Raw genomic sequence first — 16,237 nt, forward strand, 5'->3', positions numbered from 1 at the left:
TTTGTTGTTTCTTTGCTAGATGGCCGCCTGTTTGTCTTCAAGCCTTTAAGACCCCAGATCCCTTCTTCCAAGTCTGTTTGTTCTATCAGTGATTGAGGGAATGCTGAAACTTCCAAAAACATTTGTATGCTTAAGTCCAGTCAATGTGTATAAGGCATGGAAGACACAGTCCACATTCTGGGTGTCCTCTGACTTTGAAGTTGGCACACACACGGGTCACTTCCAGTTATTTCTTGGCACAGGTGTGTGGCCACTTCCCTGGGGCCTTGTTTTTCACCAATGTCTTCAGGGCAGCTTGACCTTCTATCTTATGCTGCCGATGGAAAAGGCTGAACACGTCCTGGTGGTGTAGTGGCTATGAGTTGGGCTGCTAACCTGAAGGTCAGCAGTTCAAAACCACCAGCCGCTCTGTGGGAGAAAGGTGAGGCTTTCTACTCCCATAAAGAGTGAAAGTCTCAGAAACCCACCAGGGCAGGTCTCCCCTCTACTGGAGGGTCATCAAGAATCAGAAAGGACTGCATGGCCGCAAGTGTGAGCTTGAGATGGTTGGACAGTAACTCTTTTGGGAACAGAGACTGTGTATTCCCTCCATCCTCTTGTGTGGCTTCTTGGATCGTTCAACATCTTGTCCGTAGAATCCTTCAGTATTGCAGTTCAAGGCTTGACATTTCCTTCAGTTATTTCACTTTGAGAATTACCCTTTGGATTTTCAATCTCCCAGACCTTACCTATTTCATCATCCTAATTTACTTTGTCTTCTCCGCTGCCCATTAATACCTGTTTAGTACCTTTACTTCATCATTTCTTCTGTTCACTTTAGCGAAGAACAAGTTTTAGAGTCTCTCTGACAGCCGTTTTGGTTTCTTCTTTCTCTCCTGTCTTTTCAATGACCTTTCATTTTCTTCATGGGACGCTCTTGACGTCCACCCCCAGCTCATCCGGTCAACCGTCTTCAGTGTTCAATTCATCAAATCTCTTCTTTTTAAAAATTGAGCTCTAATTAACGTATCATGTAACCCAATAGCTTGATCGCCTCCAGAAGGGCTGTGCAGTCGTCGTCAGAAATCCACTTTGGAGCTTCGCCAGGTGAGGCCCACCTAGGATGACCTTTTGATGAACTCAAGGACCACGGATCAGTGACCCTCATCACATCTGGGAAATCGCACTCCTTTTGCCCTGGGCGGTGTTATAGCCACGGGAGTGTGAGGTCCAGTTCTGTGTGGTCAGCGCTAGGAGACCCCACAGTGTGGGCTGAGTGTTCGTCATGACCAGCGTGGTCACAGATGGCCACGCCGGCTGGGCAGCTCTCCTAGACCCCTGCCCCGACCCTCTTGGGGTCCCTGCTGCTGTTGCCAATCCTGCTCCTCCTGTCCCCTGGGCAACTGATGACCCCAAGTCCCTGTCGTGTCCTCCACCCTCAGGCACCCACACATCCCTGCCCCCACACAGAGCATGAGGGACACTCACGCTCCATGAAGAAAAGACACCTCTGGGTGCCTGTCACCAGCTGCAGAGCTCCCAGCAGCACGGCCTGCCATCCCGTCGTGGACTCCAGTCTTCAGAATGCAGCCCACAGTTAGCAGCATCCCTGTGTCATGTGTATGTGTACACACATGGGGATGTATGTGTGAATGTGTATGCATGTGGATTGTGTGTGAGTGTATGTGTATGTGGGGGGTGTCTGAGTGTGTGAATGTAGGTATGTGTTTGTGTATGTGAGTTGAGTATGTGAAGCGTGTGTGGACATGAATGTGTGATTGTGCATGTGCTGAGCATGTGCATGTGAGTTGTGTGTGTGACCACAGGTGTAAATGTGTATGTAAATTGAGTGTATGTGAATATGCATATATGTGAGCATATATGTCTATAATTGAGTGTACATGTGTTGTGAATATGTGAACAAGTGTGTGTGTATGCCTGTGTGTACAAGATCCCTGCCCCACACCTGTTCCCCTCACACTTGTGCCCTACACTTGCACCCTCACACCTGCGCGCACACACCTGCACCCTGTCTGGGAGATGTTTCAGGAGGTTCTTTGAGCAAGGCTGTGGTGTCATCCGCCGGGCCGGGATCATTCCACTTTGAGAACGTCAGTAGAGAAACAGCCTGCTGCTCGGTTATTTGATTTAGTATTGTTGCTGTCATGGTTAGGTGCCCTCAGTCGGCTCCGACTCACAGGGACCCTGTGCACCACACAACGAAACACCGCTCGGTCCGCACCGTCTGCACAGTCGTTCTTATGCGTGGTCCATTGCTGCAGCCCCATTTCATCAGTGACTCTCCTCCTCTTTGAAGCCCTTCTACGTTACCATGCATGTCTGTCTGTCTCCAGGGACTGGTCTCTTGATAACATGTCAGTACATGAGGGGAGAAGTCTCACTGTCCTTGCCTCTAAGGAGCCCTCCAGCCAGGCTCCTCAGTCCGATCCGCTTGCTCCTGAGGTGTCCGCGGCACTTTCAGCATTCCTCACCAGCCTGCAGGTGCAGCCATGCAGCATTCCAGCCTGCAGATGCAGCCATGCAGCATTCCAGCCTGCAGATGCACGGGAGGCGACTGATCGTGCCATGGCTTGGGTCGGGCGGGCTGGTGTTCACTCAGTTCTCCAGGTACCGTCCTTGCTCTTCGGGCCTCTAGAGAGGTCCTGTGCAGCAGATGGACCTGATGGGATGCAGCTCGCCTGCTGCTCCCGAGCACCGAGTGTGGATACAAGCAGGACAAAATCCTTGACGACTTCAATTTTTTCTCCACGCATCATGATGTGACCTACTGGTCCAGTCGTGAGGATGTTGGTCTTCCTTACAAGCGAGTGTGGTCTGTGCGGAAGGCTGCAGTCCTTGCTCACAGAGCCCAGGGACAGTGCGTGTTTGAAAACACACCCTTACCGTTCCAGGAAAAGAAGATTTTCTCTATCTGTGGGCACTACCCCGTGGTCCGGGCGGCCCTGCGCAGGAAGGGCTGGGTGGAGAAGAAGTTCCACTTTCTGCCCAAGGCTGGTCTGCCTGGGGAGGATGGACGTGAAGGGCTGACAGGTAGGGCACTGAAGGGGGTGGTCTCCATGTGTGTGTGCATGTGTGCACGCGTGTGTGTGCGTGCTGTCACAGAGACACGAGGTGTGTGCACTGGGTGGAGCTCCAGTTCATCCTCTCCCAGCTCCACTTGCCCCCCTTCCTCTGGGGTTAGGACACCTTGCCTCCCTGACCCAGATGTCCTTACCCTTGAGGAGCCTGGTCACATCTTGGTGTCCTCGGTGTCCACGGCCAGACCAGACCTCATTCGGTATCTGGACAATTGTCCCTTCTGCCCCAGGATGCCCTTCCTCCCTTAGATACCGCTCCCCCATGGGATGGCCCTTCCTCAAGGAGGCTCAGGGCAGGGAAGGGGCTGCTCCAGGGCCTCTGCTCTCCCCCAGTGCCCACAGTGGACATGCCCTGAGCCTGACTCTGGTGGTCAGGATGGTGCCACCCTTACAGATGGGCACAAGTTTGATAAGGGGTCTCCCGGTGACCAGGGGCCCAGGTCTGGCTGTCCCTGACCCCTGACCCTGTATTTTTTTTACAGAGAGCAAAGGTGCTGAACCCAGAGAGAACCTGGACATGACTTTGGACAGGACAGAGGACATTCATGACGTGATGGTAGGTCTCAGCTCCTCACGTGTGTGGGTGTGTTGGGGGGAGGGTGCACGTGCATGTAGGGCTCTGGGAAGGGAGGTGGATAGCCCCCACCTCGATACCCTTCCTTCTGTCCAGCAGGCCCACAGGATGCTGGGTACTGAGAGGGGGCTCTCTTGCCAGTCCAGGTTGGTTAAGAATGAGGCCCCGTACTTCCTCTGGACCATCAAGAGGGACGTTATCGATTTTCACAGCCTGAGCTGTGAGCAGATGCTCAACCACTACGGGAAGACAGCCTCGTTCACCACCAAGGTGAGAGGTCACACACCTGTCCCGCACAGGCTGCCAGGGCTTGCCAGCCCCCTGCCGTCCACCAGCATCCTTGGCCTCCTTGGGTGTGCTTTCCAGAAGCCCCTCCCCTATAGGCATGCACCTGCTCGCCTCCTCCCCAGTGGGTCTGCGTCTGGGCCTCCAGGTGTAAGCCTTTGCTCCCAGAGAATGGTTAGGGGTCTTCCTTCCCCGCTGTGACCTCGTTGGCACTGCCAAGAAAGCGCTGTCCCCACCTGCACACAAAAGGCTGCCACACTTCCTTCTGGGGACCCGATTGTGCCCACAAGACGTGCATGCGCTAGAGAGGAGGGCAGTCCTGGCCCAGCTCTGCCCCGGATGCGCCTGTCCCCAGCCTCCTTTGTGGACGAGCCTGAGCCGGGGTCCTGTCACCCTGCCCTGGCCTGCCAGGGGCCCCATTCCTGTCCACAGGGAGATCCAGTGGGCCCTACCCGTGCCCCTCTTGGTTCTGTGACTCCTGGCCCTCCCCCTCCCCACCCCTTCACCTGCCTGCACAGCCTCCCTGAACCCACAGAGCAGAATATCCCCTGTGTGGTCAGGATCCAGGGCGCCCCAGCACCTCACCCCACACAGTGTGTGGTACACAGGGCCACCTCGGTCACCACCTGGGCCCCAGCACCTCACCCCACACAGTGTGTGGTACACAGGGCCACCTCGGTCATCACCCGGGCCCCAGTACCTCACCCCACACAGTGTGTGGTACACAGGGCCACCTCGGTCACCACCCGGGCACCAGTACCTCACCCCACACAGTGTGTGGTACACAGGGCCACCTTGGTCACCACCCGGGCCCCAGTTGGACTGCAGATGTGTCCAGTCTACGTAGTCCTGCAGCATTGGGGAGACCCGGGCCCCAGCCAGCAGCAGCCTTCCCCCACGCCTGGCAGCCCACCCACGTGGAGGGCAGAGGCCCCCTGAGGTGTGTGATCGGGTGTGGTTGTGGGATGGAGTCCCTGCTGTAGCTGCCCCCACCCCCACCCCCACCAAGGACCCACCTTAGTGTGTGGGCAGGGAGCTTGCTCCTGGTCACCATCCCCTGGTCACTGCCCCCCAAATGCTAGGTTCAGCCCACCCCCACCCCTAGGCTTCACTGCTGCCCAGGGCACCCTGTCATCGGCCCCAGGAGGGTGGGCACAAGCAGATCCCTGGGGGCCTGCCGAGGGAGGGTGGCCTCGTCAAGAGTGGATGCCCTGTTGTGTTGGGTGACCGGCGGCGGGGGGTGGGGAATATCTCGAGATCAGTCAGGTGGGCCCAGGCCAGGCCCCCACCTTCCACCTGGCTCTCTGTGTCCACCGGCCCCCAGGTGGCCCCAGGGACCAGGTGGGAGGGTGTGGCTGGAGCAGTCTCCGACATGGGAGTGAGTGTGTGCCCACCCCCAGCCACACATGAAATCCTAGCACTGGCCCTGGAGGGAGGCGGGTGTCAGTCTGGCTGAACTGAGGGACAGCTGGGGGGGTGGCAGGCATGGCGGGTAGGGGAAGCTCAGGACCTGCAGGTGCAAAGTGTCTTTGGACCCTCGCGTCCCCGGTCTGGGTCACCCTGGTCTGGGCAGGGGGCAGTGAGGTTGTTGGAAAGTGGCCTTGAGGAGTGTCTCCTGCTGGGAGGGCCAGCATCTGCAGCCAGGCTCCCTGCCTCGCTCTGTGATGGGCTGTCCTGCCCTCTGAGACCCCACGATACCACTGGGCCTGAGTGGACATGAAGGGCAGCAGGCCTGCCCAGAGGGTTGTCCCTGGGTCTGTGGGGGGTGCTGAGGCCCCCTTCAGGGGGCTGCCTGGTCCCTGGCTCTGTGGGGGTGCTGAGGCCCCCTTCAGGAGGCTGGCCTGGTTCCTGGGGCTGGGAAGCCCTCTGCCTTGTGGGAGAGGCAGAGAGTCACTATGGCACCGTGTGAGGAGGGCTGACGCCCCACTGTCCCCCGAGATCGGGCTGTGTATGAGCATGAGGAGTCTGCCCTGGTACGTCCAGGCGAATCCCGACACCTTCTTCCCGCGCTGCTACAGCCTGTGCACTGCGAGCGAGAAGCAGGACTTCCTGGGTGAGTGGGTGTCCAGGGGGCTGCGCGGGGGGCTGGGCATCCATCTGGCGCTACTGACCTCGGGGGTGGCCCCTGCCCAGACTAGTGTTGGGATCCCTGGCTTGGACCAAGGGAAGGGTCCCTGCTGGGTGGGAGGAGATGGTCAGGCAGACTGGATGTGAGGCCCAGGAGAAGGAGGGGACAGCCAGCTAGCTGAGGCCGGTAGGTTCCAAGGACCCAAGCGCCTTTACAGCTGTGGCCCTGACCCCACCTGGGAACCCCATGTCCCCTATGTCCCCCTGGGGCCCTGCAGGGGACCTGTGGGGCAGTTCCCGACCTGCACTCTCCAGTGGGAGAGGGTACAGGTTGACTGATGAGCATAAGAGGGGCCACATGGAAGCCCGGGCAGGCCTCAAAGGGGACACTGTGATCTTGTCCTGAGTGGAGGCAAGGAGTGGGTGCGGTGTCCACTACGGCATCCAGAGGGGTGAGAGAATGGGGTGGCAGAAGGGCAGGGTCTGGAGGGGGCAGAGCCAGGGGCACAGGAAGTGCACAGGGCAGAGCACCCCTCATTGCCTCTCCAGTGTCCCAGCATGCGTCCAGTCCCATGGTGGCCAGCCTCCCTGCTTCCTGCCTTCTGTGCTGGGTGGGGTTAAAGCTCAGATGTCCAGGGAGGTCCAGTGAAGTGGGGAGGGCACTACCTGAGATGGGAGTCATCATTCTTGACTCTGAAAGCCGGGAAGGTTCTAGAACGATCCCTGTGATCCAAGGACCAAGAGCAGAGAGAGGAGCCGGTGGCTGTTGGGGGGACCCACCTGGGAGGGAGCAGAAGTGAGGGGCAGGCATGGGGATGGGGAGAGGGCCCCAGGTCCGAACCTGTTGGTGGAGTTGGGGCTGGTTGGGGTCGGGGGCAAGGGGTGTCCAGTATCTGGTGGAGGCAGAGGGCGGGATGCAGGGGTGGTTGGTGTGGTTGGGCCATGTGGTGGGGTGAAGCTAGTTGGTGGTGGAGTGCTGGGCAGGCAGAGAGGAGATTGGTGGGTGAGTTGGGGAAAGCTGCCTCCAGCCCCGAGCTCCATCCAGTGGAGGGATGGAGGACAGTGGGGGCTTGGGGAGGGGCCGGGCTGCAGGAATGGAGCGAAGCCCACCTGCCCTGGGCGTCGCGGGCAGAGGGGCAAGGCCTGGTGTCCTTGCAGATGACTTCCGGCGCACGGTGGCATCCAGCATCCTCAAGTGGGTTGTCAGCCACCAGAGCTGCAAGGCCAAGCCCAGGAGCAGGCCGGAGGAGGAGGAGGTGGCGGTGGGCGACAGTGACCCCAGCCGCAGGAAAGGTGTGCTGGGGCAGGGAGGCGGCTCCTTGACATCTGTCATCTCTCTCCTTGTCCTGGGGGGAGGGGGGCAGCTTGCTCCGTGCCATGCCTTGACCCCAGCTCCTGGTGTGGCCGCCTGTATTCTGGGCAGTTTGCTGGCACGCTGTGCAAACTGCCACCTTGCACCTGCAGGTGTGTCTGTCCCCACCTTCATTCTGTGCTGCCTCACCACCCTGGGGTGCTGCATCTCCTCTCTGGTTTGAGCACCCCAGGGACCTACTGTGGGCTCCCTGACCGTGTGCTCTGCTGACTCAGGACTCTGAATGACTTTTTTCTTTCTCCAATCTTATTTGTCATCTCCAGTATTTTCTTTAGGAACCCTGCTGGGAAGTGGCTAGGACCCCGAGGATCTTGCAGGAAGGTGCTCAGTGTGAGCCCCGCAGCCCCTCGGTGGAGAGGTGGCAGCCGGCAGCAGCGAGGGCTACAGCTGGGGACCCTGCAGGGTAGTTCTTCCCGGTCTGATCGGGTCGCTCTGAGTCCGAATTAACCCCTGGCAAGGGCTGTGGGTCAGGTTTTCGTTTGGTTGCTTTAAAAAGCAATGTCCATTTTTCGGATCAAGTGCTCCATGCTTCCAGCCGGTTGTCGGTTGTCGGCTTTCCCGCCAGCTCCCTTTCGCGAGGCACCTTTGCCTGGTGGTAGTGGTTCGGTGCGGTCTTCAGTGTTGCTCCCCGTCTTGGAAGAAGTCTGCCCAGAGGCTCCTTAGTGGCGAGACTCTGGATGCCTTGTCAACAGAGACCAGTCCCTGGAGGAGGACGTGCTTGGTGAAGCAGAGGGCCGTGAGAAGAGGAAGGCCCGATGAGATGAGTGGACACAGCGGCTTCCCCCGTGGGCTGACGCCGAGGCAGTTGTGAGGACGGCGCAGGACGGGGTGGGTTCCATTCTGTCCGCTGCAGGGGTCACGATGCGTCGGATGGCCTCGGTGGCACTGACTACACAGCCCAGCAGCTCCTCGCGGCAGACAGAGCTGCCTCACCACGGCGTTTCTGTGCACTTCTCTGTGATTGCCAAGGGGGCCAGGAAGTCATAGGACTGCTATCAAACGTCTGTGTCTTTGGCCCCGTATCCTGCGAGGCTGATATCTGAATAATTCATAGGAATCATTTTCTGTGTTCTGGATGGATATTCTTTGTCAAGTACAAGTGTGGTTGTTATTGTTAGGTGCCATCAAGCTGGTTCCCACTCACGCGGCCCTGGTGCCACCGACCGGGCCCCTCCCTGGCCCTGCCCTGCGCTCACCACGGTGCTTGTGTCGGAGCCCATGGCTGCAGCCACTGTGCCGGCCCATCGGGTCAAGGGTCTTCCTCTGTTTTCACTGCCCCTTGACCAAACACGTTGTCCACTAGGGACTCGTCTCTCCTGACAGCATAAGTTGAAGTCCCTCCATCCTCGCCTCTAAGGAGCATTCTGGTGTCCTTCCTCTGAGGCAGCGGTCTGTCCCTCGGGACCGTGGCACTTTTCCTGTCCTTCCCCAGCACCGCCCACAGCGACTCTTCCCGTTTCCTTCATTCAGCGTCCAACTTTCACCTCGTACGAAGCAGCGGGTCAGGTGCACCTTAGTCCTCAAGGTCACGGCTCTGCTTTCCACAGCAGATTCCCCCAGTGCAACTTGTCTTCTGATCTCGTGACTGCTGCTTCCATGAGCTTCGATGTGGATCCGAGCACAAAGGAGTCCTCGAGAACTTCAACCTTGTCTCCACTGATCACGGTCTTGTCTGTGGTCCAGTTGTGGGGGTGGGGGTCTCCTTGACATCGAGTCCAGTCCAGACTGAAGGCTGCCGTCCTTGGTCTTCATCCGCAAGTGCCCCAAATCCTCCTCCCTGTCAGCGAGCAAGGCCGGGTCATCTGCACACGGCAGGTTGTTCTAAGCCTTCCTCCCACCCTGATGCCGCAGTCTCCTTCATAGAATGCAGCTTCTCGGATGATTCCCTCGGCATACAGATGGACCAGATGGGTCTCCATGGCCCATCTTTTCATGTATGGTGTCTCTTGATGAAGGTAGTTTCTTAGCTTTATTGGAGTCAAGTTCATCGTCCCTTTGTTTTAGTTTGTGCTTTGAGTCTTCTTTAATACACGTTCCTTTTCGCTTGTAAGACGTCTTTTCTCTTCCCGTGAATTGAGCCTCTCCCTCATTGCAATGCTCCATCGGTCAAGGGTTGGTCTCTGTGGGCGAGGTAAGGTGCTGGTTGTTGGTGCTGCCCGGTCTGTCCCAACTCTTTGGGAGCCACGGCCCACAGAAGGAAGCCCCTCGGGTCCTGCCCCATCCGCAGGAGCATCACCTTGGAGCCCTTTCATGCAGCCACTGTGCCAACGCACCTTTTTTCTGATTTACACTTTACTGAGCCGGGTGTCCTCTGCAGGCACTGCTCCTTCCTGACGGCGTATCTGAAGTACGCGAGAGAAGTCTCCCTGCCGAATTCTAATACTGTAACTGTAGATTCCTTCGGGCGTTTCTTCCAGACAGTGAAAGAAGATTTTACATGTAAAAATATGGGTCCTTTTACTTATTCATCTTCTGGCCTTGCTCTGCTGGGAAGGAGAGCAGGTAACCTTGTCTTAACCCCTGATTGTAAGAGGTTCACAGCGGGAGGTTTGCTGTGTGTATACGTTTTCTTTGTCAAAGGGATGCTTTAATATTTCCATTTGGTCCAAGGCTTGGGGGATGGGCAACAGGGTGATGGAGGTCTAGGATTTGGGGCGAACCACAGAAAAAAAATAGTGTTATCTGATCGCAGGCAGAAGGGCTGGTCCAGAAGATGGTCCTGGAATGTACGCCTGGAGAGGAGGTTGTCAAGCGGTGCCTGGACGTTCCAGCCAACACTGTTGAAACGAGGGCCCCAGACCAGCGTCCCTCCCCCTCTGTCTTCTGTGTCCTTGAAGTTGAGAGAGTGCCCTTCTGTTCCCAGCCAGGGACTTGCTTGCTTTTTAAATCAGCAGCGGAGATTGGATTTCTGTCGGCCGTCTTTCCCCTCCCATTACCTAGGTGGCTGCGATCCGCCAGTCACATAAGCACCGTCCATGGTCTGCAGGGTGGGTGACCCGGCTGGAGCACCGGTCCTTGCCCCTGGCTCCTCGTGAGCCCACCAGGCCAGAGGCGCAGGTGAGAACGGGAGCCTGTGTGTGCAGGGCAGTGGGGCCCAGCTTGGACCTGGACGAGGACCTGGAGACTGGAGGTCCTGAGCTCTTTCCACTGCCCACCTGTCCATGTGCCACATGTCTCGGTGATGCAGGAGCTGGCCACCAGCGTTTCAAATGCCACCAGGGCCAGCCGGAGTGGACAGGCTTCTGCCCAGCCTACGGGCCAAGGCAGACCAGCAAGGAAGGTCTGGCAGCCAGCGGATGGGAATCCCTGGATCTCCGAGAGCCTCGTGTGACACAGTGGAGGTGGAGGCGCTGGACACAACGTGGCTGCAGCACGACCTTCAGCAGACCGGCCGCCGTGAGGTTGGCACGGGGCCAGCAGCAGCCTCTCTGTGCAGGCTGCCCGGGCGGGCGTGAGCGGGAGCCTGCAGCAGCAGCAGCCGCAGCGCTGTGTGAAGCTGGTCTTCTGCCGTTACCCTTGCCTCCCGTGCCCCAGGGCCGTTGTCGGTCTTTGACCTTGACTAGTGCACCTCTTCTGCCGGGGGTTTCAGTGTGGGTGTAACCATCTCTATCAGACTTTTCTTTAAGGCTTTCCCCTCTGGGGAATTATCTAAGATGTTTCCTATCGACTCCAAGGGCAGAGCACCCAAGTTAACATTCTGTTGAAGGGAACCAGCCAAACACAAAAGAACAGATGTGGTGTGAGACCATGCTTGAAGGAGGTCAAGAAAAGATCTTCACACTGACAGCAGGTGGGAGGCTAAGAGGTAGACGTGCGCTAACCTGGGTGAGGGGGAAGGCAGTGGGCAGTAAAAGGGAGGTTGGCAAAAATGATGGAGAGCAGCGGTTCTCAACCTGTGGGTCGTGACCCATTTGGGGGCTGAATGACCCTTTCACAGGAGTTGCCTGATTCATAGCAGTGGCAAAATGACAGTGATGAAGTGGCAACGAAAATGATTTTATGGTTGGGGGTTCACCACAACACGAGGAGCGGTATTAAAGGGTTGCAGCATGAGGAAGGTTGAGAACCACTGGGTCGAGGAAGACATTGGAAGGGGTGCAAGAGTGACAGTTGGTTAGACTAAACACCGATATAGACATCGTTTGATAGGTACACGATGTCTACCTATCCACCTGCAGTGACGGCGCTCCATGAATGGATCTATCTTGGAAAAAGGATGGCCAGAGGGCTCCTCAGAGGCAAGGATGGAGAGACTTCAGACACGTTGTCCCTGGAGAGGGTATCTGTTTGGTTAAGCCGAGGGGCAGCAGATAGGAGGAAGGCCCTCACGGAGGTGGACTGCAGCAGCGGGTTCACCGTTGCACAGCCGCGAGAAGGGCGGCCCGGGCAGTGTGCGTCAGTTGTGTGAAGGGCGCTGTGGACTGGCACCGGCCCGATGGCGCCTAACAGCCACAGCCACATGAACAGATACTTTGATGGACCTGCAGGTGGCCTGGGTGTGGGGAGGAGTGGGAAGACACCCATAAATGCATACATAGGAGTGACCGGGTATTTCTCACGGGCCAATGCCTTAGCTGCAAAGATAGCCGTGAACGTAGTGGAGCCAACAGGGCCCGGCAACTTCTTAGCCATCACCACACACACCGAGGGATGAGTCCCTGGCCTGGACACTTTGGTCCATTGGCGTGCTCCACTTGCTTCAGCGAGTAGCGGCTGGGGTCTTAAGAGCTCATGTGTGGCCAGCTGAGGTACAAACGCCGGTCTCTCCCCATCAAGAGGAAAGAAGAGTGAGGAGAATCTGATGCTACGTGCAAACAATGAGCTCCGTGGACTAACGAGCCCCACAAACATAGGTCTCCACAGTCCGGAGACTGGGGGAACTCGATGGTGCCCAGATAAGTCTACACACGACCCGGAAAAGGATCACGTGAGCAGGTCCTGGGTCGAGCGGACAGAACGGAAAGCCACCAAGGAGACTAGACTGTGGCCGCGAGTCACCCTCAGGTCTGGCACTGGACACATGGTCGTGGCTCAGTTTTCAACCCAATGAGAGCGGTCAGGGGAAAGATGGCATAAGGGAGGTCTGAACACCTGAGCCTCATCAGCCCTTTGCGGCTGAAGGACAAAGGTCAGAGGGTTAAGAGAGGAGGAAGGGAGACGGAACGCAGGGGGAACGTCCGGTATACAGCGTCTCACATCCAGGGGCTGGCACGAGTGAGATGGAGCAAAATGCAGGAGCCGTTGAACTTGACCCTGATTGTTCTGCAGCCTTTCACTTTGCAGTCACAAGTTCAGTTCAAAGCATAAACAGAAGCACAGAGGGGCTGGGACGAGCACTGCTCGACGCTCTGCCCCGTGCCTCCAGACCGGGCCCAGCTTCCCTTTCTAAGCTACAGATTTACTTTCTCATGATTTAAAATCAGATGTAGCTGAAACTTGTGTTGCTACAGTGCTTTTCTGCTTCCCTCCCCATCCCAGAGCTCTTGCATTTGATTTCACCGATATTCCTGTGTTTCTTCTCCCAGATAAATGTGTCATAAGTTAGTTTAAATAGTATTTTTTTAAATAGCTACTAACTTTGAGTCAATACTGAAACTTGTTTGGCAGATTCCTGTTATCTACATTTCATGATATTGCCCAGGAGTTTTGGTGTTATAAAATATTATACACCTCATAGGCAAGTCACTTTAAAAAAGAGCTGCGTATGCATTTTCACATAAAGTTCAAGTGCACCCTCCTGCTCTGCATTCATTATTTGCTCCCACTTTCCCTCAACCTCTCCCTATGACATCAGTTACGGTCCCTAGGCACTCACTACTTCTGCGTTTCATAAACTCAGAAACAAAACAGAAACAATAAAACAATGAAAAAGGCAGAAAGAACAGACTACTGACAATATTGAAATAAGCCAGAGAGATTATTTTCTGCTGTGGAACAAGCAAGAAATATTTAAACCTAGAGCAAATTCGGGATGGCTCAAGAGGGAGGTCAATGGACCAGAGATCATGTTATGCCATAGTTCCATCTACCATGATCAAGTTTAAGATGATCTCTGGTCTCACATAGTAAGGCTGTTGGCATCTCTCGACTCTGGCCAAAGGTTGGGGGGTGTGGCGATGGGGTGTCTACCAGAGGCTCTGCGGATGGGTTTTGGGCTCCCACTGTCCTCCATAGCCTTCTGTAAATTGGATGTTCACAATTTAAACTCTAATACTTTTCCCTTCATCGTATTTGGATTTTGTTATTGTCATCTTTGGATCACACAGTCTGGTGTGCTTCTTCAGTGTGGACTTAGTTCATGCTGCATTTAGACGGCTACTTGCTTAGATACAAGGCTTTAAGACCCCAGACACTATTCCAGTTGATAGCTGGGCACCGCCTGCTTTCTTGACCACGCTTTGCTTTAGCACCCTTATCTTCCTGAGGGTGAGTGTCAAGTAGGGTCATGTCACAAGAACTAAGTGTTCTTGGGTTGGGGTTAGAATTAGATAGGAGCCCAGACTCCCATCTGCTGTCCACAGGTTCTGTACAACTCTGGTTTTAATTTCCTGTTTCTGGTTGGCATGACTTGGCTTTGATCTTCACGATGTAGACCTCCTATGTTGTTGGTTCTTTTAAATGTGCTCCTCTTTGGTTTTCCTGTAAACTCCTAAGTGGAATGCATAAACTACTGTTCATCATCTTCTTTTCATGATGAGATGATTAAAGTCTATTAATTTACCTCTGAGTACAGCAAGAGCACTACCATAGATCTTGAATAGTTGGTAGAATTGTTTCCACACATCTTCCAAGCAGCTGCAGCGCATTTCTGGGTTCCTCTTCCCTCTCAGCAGCTACTTGGCTGGTTGGGTGTTTAGTCAATCTCCCACATTCTTAACTGGGGGCCAGGCTGCTGTGAGTGGTCCAGGCCATTGGAGACTTCCTATCACCTGTATAAGGGATGCCGGACCTGCTGCTCCATGCTTCCTGAGACCCACCAGTGTTTCGAAGCTTCAGGGTGGAGAGTGAGGTGCTGTGTGAGAAGTCAGGAGCAGGAGGGCCGGTTACCTGCTCAGGTGTGGGTGTGCCCTCCAGATGGCTGTAGAGAAGCCATGTGGCACAATAGGAGTGGGGTGGACTCCATCCAAGGAGTCTGGCAGCTCCCTGCCCTCTCTCTGTCCAGTACCCAGGGGACACCCCTCCACTGAAAGGGGTGGGGGGGTATTCTCTATCCCTCCACTAGGGGCATTGTCCACTCAAGGTGCCTGTCCTTGGGTTCCAGATGCTGAGAACACTGGCGCCAAGTTGCCCATTGGCCTTTCGGGGCAGCTCATTGATGCTGCATGCAAGGTGTGCCAGGCCTACCTGGGGCAGGTGACACACGAGGATATCGACGTCCCCGAGGGTGACACCGAGCTGCTCACGGAGGAAGAGTGGAGTGACCTGATGCAGCAGTACTACTCTCTTGTCCAGTAAGACTCACTCGCCCGGGGCTCTCGGGGTGACCGCGGGTCAGTGTGGCTCAGAATGGGGGACCAGGAGCAGCCCAGGGAAGTGTAGCCTGTGGGAACACTTTTGGGTGCATTTGGTGACTTCCAGCCCTTGACTATCTGGTATCTCTCACCATGCAGGACAGACGGGATGGGGACAGGTTCCCCTTTGCAGCCAGGCTGCCTGGCTCGTTCTTGGAACTCGGGAGGGGTCGATGCAGTGGTGCAGCTCACCTTCATACCCAATGGGGCTGCCTGAGCCTGCCTCCACTCCCTCGGGACTCAGGTCCCAGCCCCCTCTCCCAGTGGCCAGCAGAGAGAGGATCCAACTTGGAGAGTGGGCCAGGCTTGAACCCTGCCTGCAGCCCACCCCCGCCATCCACTGCAGTTCATCCTCTTCTTGGTCCTCGTTGCTGCCTTCTCCGGAACTAATCGAGCGAATTTTCACCTTTCATTCTATTATGCATATGCAGAGCGGGCTCACCCAGCGTGGTGAGACTTTATGTCTGTGTGGAGCCACCTGTGTGGTCTCCTGTGTGGTCACCTGTGTGGTCTCCTGTGTGGTCACCTGCGTGGAGTCCCCTGTGTGGTCACCTGCGTGGAGTCCCCTGTGTGGTCACCTGCGTGGTCTCCTGTGGAGTCACCTGCGTGGTCACCACGTCCATCAGGATGAAGGACATTGCAGCCCCACAGTCCTCTGGTAGCCCAGCCCCATCAGAAGCCCCACCCCACTGCAGGTCAGCCCCAACCTGGTTCCCTCCACACTGTCTGCCCGGGGTCCAGGGTTTGCACCTGGCCTGTGGCTGCATCTGGTCCATTAGAAGTCTGCGAGCAAGACTCCCCTCCGGGCCCGTTGCTGCGTGGTCCACGTTGTTGAGGTGTGTCCGTTTCGGTCCTGGCAACATTATGTGCAAACATCTCCATGGTAATCACGTGTCCGCCCTTGGTGAGGCTGTGGTGCAACCAAGAGCCTTCTCCCTCCCTCCTGAGACCCTGTGGTCCCACGGGGGGGGGGGGGGGGGTTACCTCATGTTGTTGACCGCCCTTGACCCACCGTGGCACCCTGTTTTAGCAGCAGGTCTTTCTGGCAGGCATTGAGGTCGGTGCGAAGAAAGCTGTCTGTCCTCACGTGTAAGGAGCCCGTGCTGCTGAGACGGACGGGCTTGCTTGTCGGGGGTTCGCGTATCCGTCTTCTCCTCCAGCACCCTCACTCACGTGCAGCAGTTCTCCCCCGCCTCCCTTTGCTGCTGTCCAGCGTTCGAGGGCACAGGAGGCGCCTGCAAAGCCCACGGCACGGGTCAGGTGCACCTGAGACACCAACAGGACATCTTTGCCATCCTGAGGTGGGTGGGATGTGGTGACTTCCAGTGTCGGAACAGCTTCAGAGTGGCTC

At 56.4% G+C, this 16,237-nt stretch overlaps 1 protein-coding gene across 1 annotated transcript in view; it reads left to right on the forward strand.

Annotated features, from left to right (window-relative positions):
- TTLL8 (tubulin tyrosine ligase like 8) overlaps positions 1–16,237 on the forward strand; it is an 89,696-nt gene that overhangs the window by 30,399 nt on the left and 43,060 nt on the right. The window contains exons 3-8 of the mRNA XM_045290671.1: positions 2,892–3,030; positions 3,560–3,633; positions 3,751–3,921; positions 5,875–5,989; positions 7,162–7,296; positions 14,637–14,826. Coding sequence (XP_045146606.1) covers positions 2,892–3,030; positions 3,560–3,633; positions 3,751–3,921; positions 5,875–5,989; positions 7,162–7,296; positions 14,637–14,826 — 824 coding nt within the window. The remainder of the gene's footprint in view (positions 1–2,891; positions 3,031–3,559; positions 3,634–3,750; positions 3,922–5,874; positions 5,990–7,161; positions 7,297–14,636; positions 14,827–16,237) is intronic.

Source organism: Echinops telfairi, unplaced genomic scaffold (assembly GCF_000313985.2).
Source record: "Echinops telfairi isolate 266 unplaced genomic scaffold, ASM31398v2 ScPeMD7_2;HRSCAF=8, whole genome shotgun sequence".
NCBI classification, from domain to species: domain Eukaryota; kingdom Metazoa; phylum Chordata; class Mammalia; order Afrosoricida; family Tenrecidae; genus Echinops; species Echinops telfairi.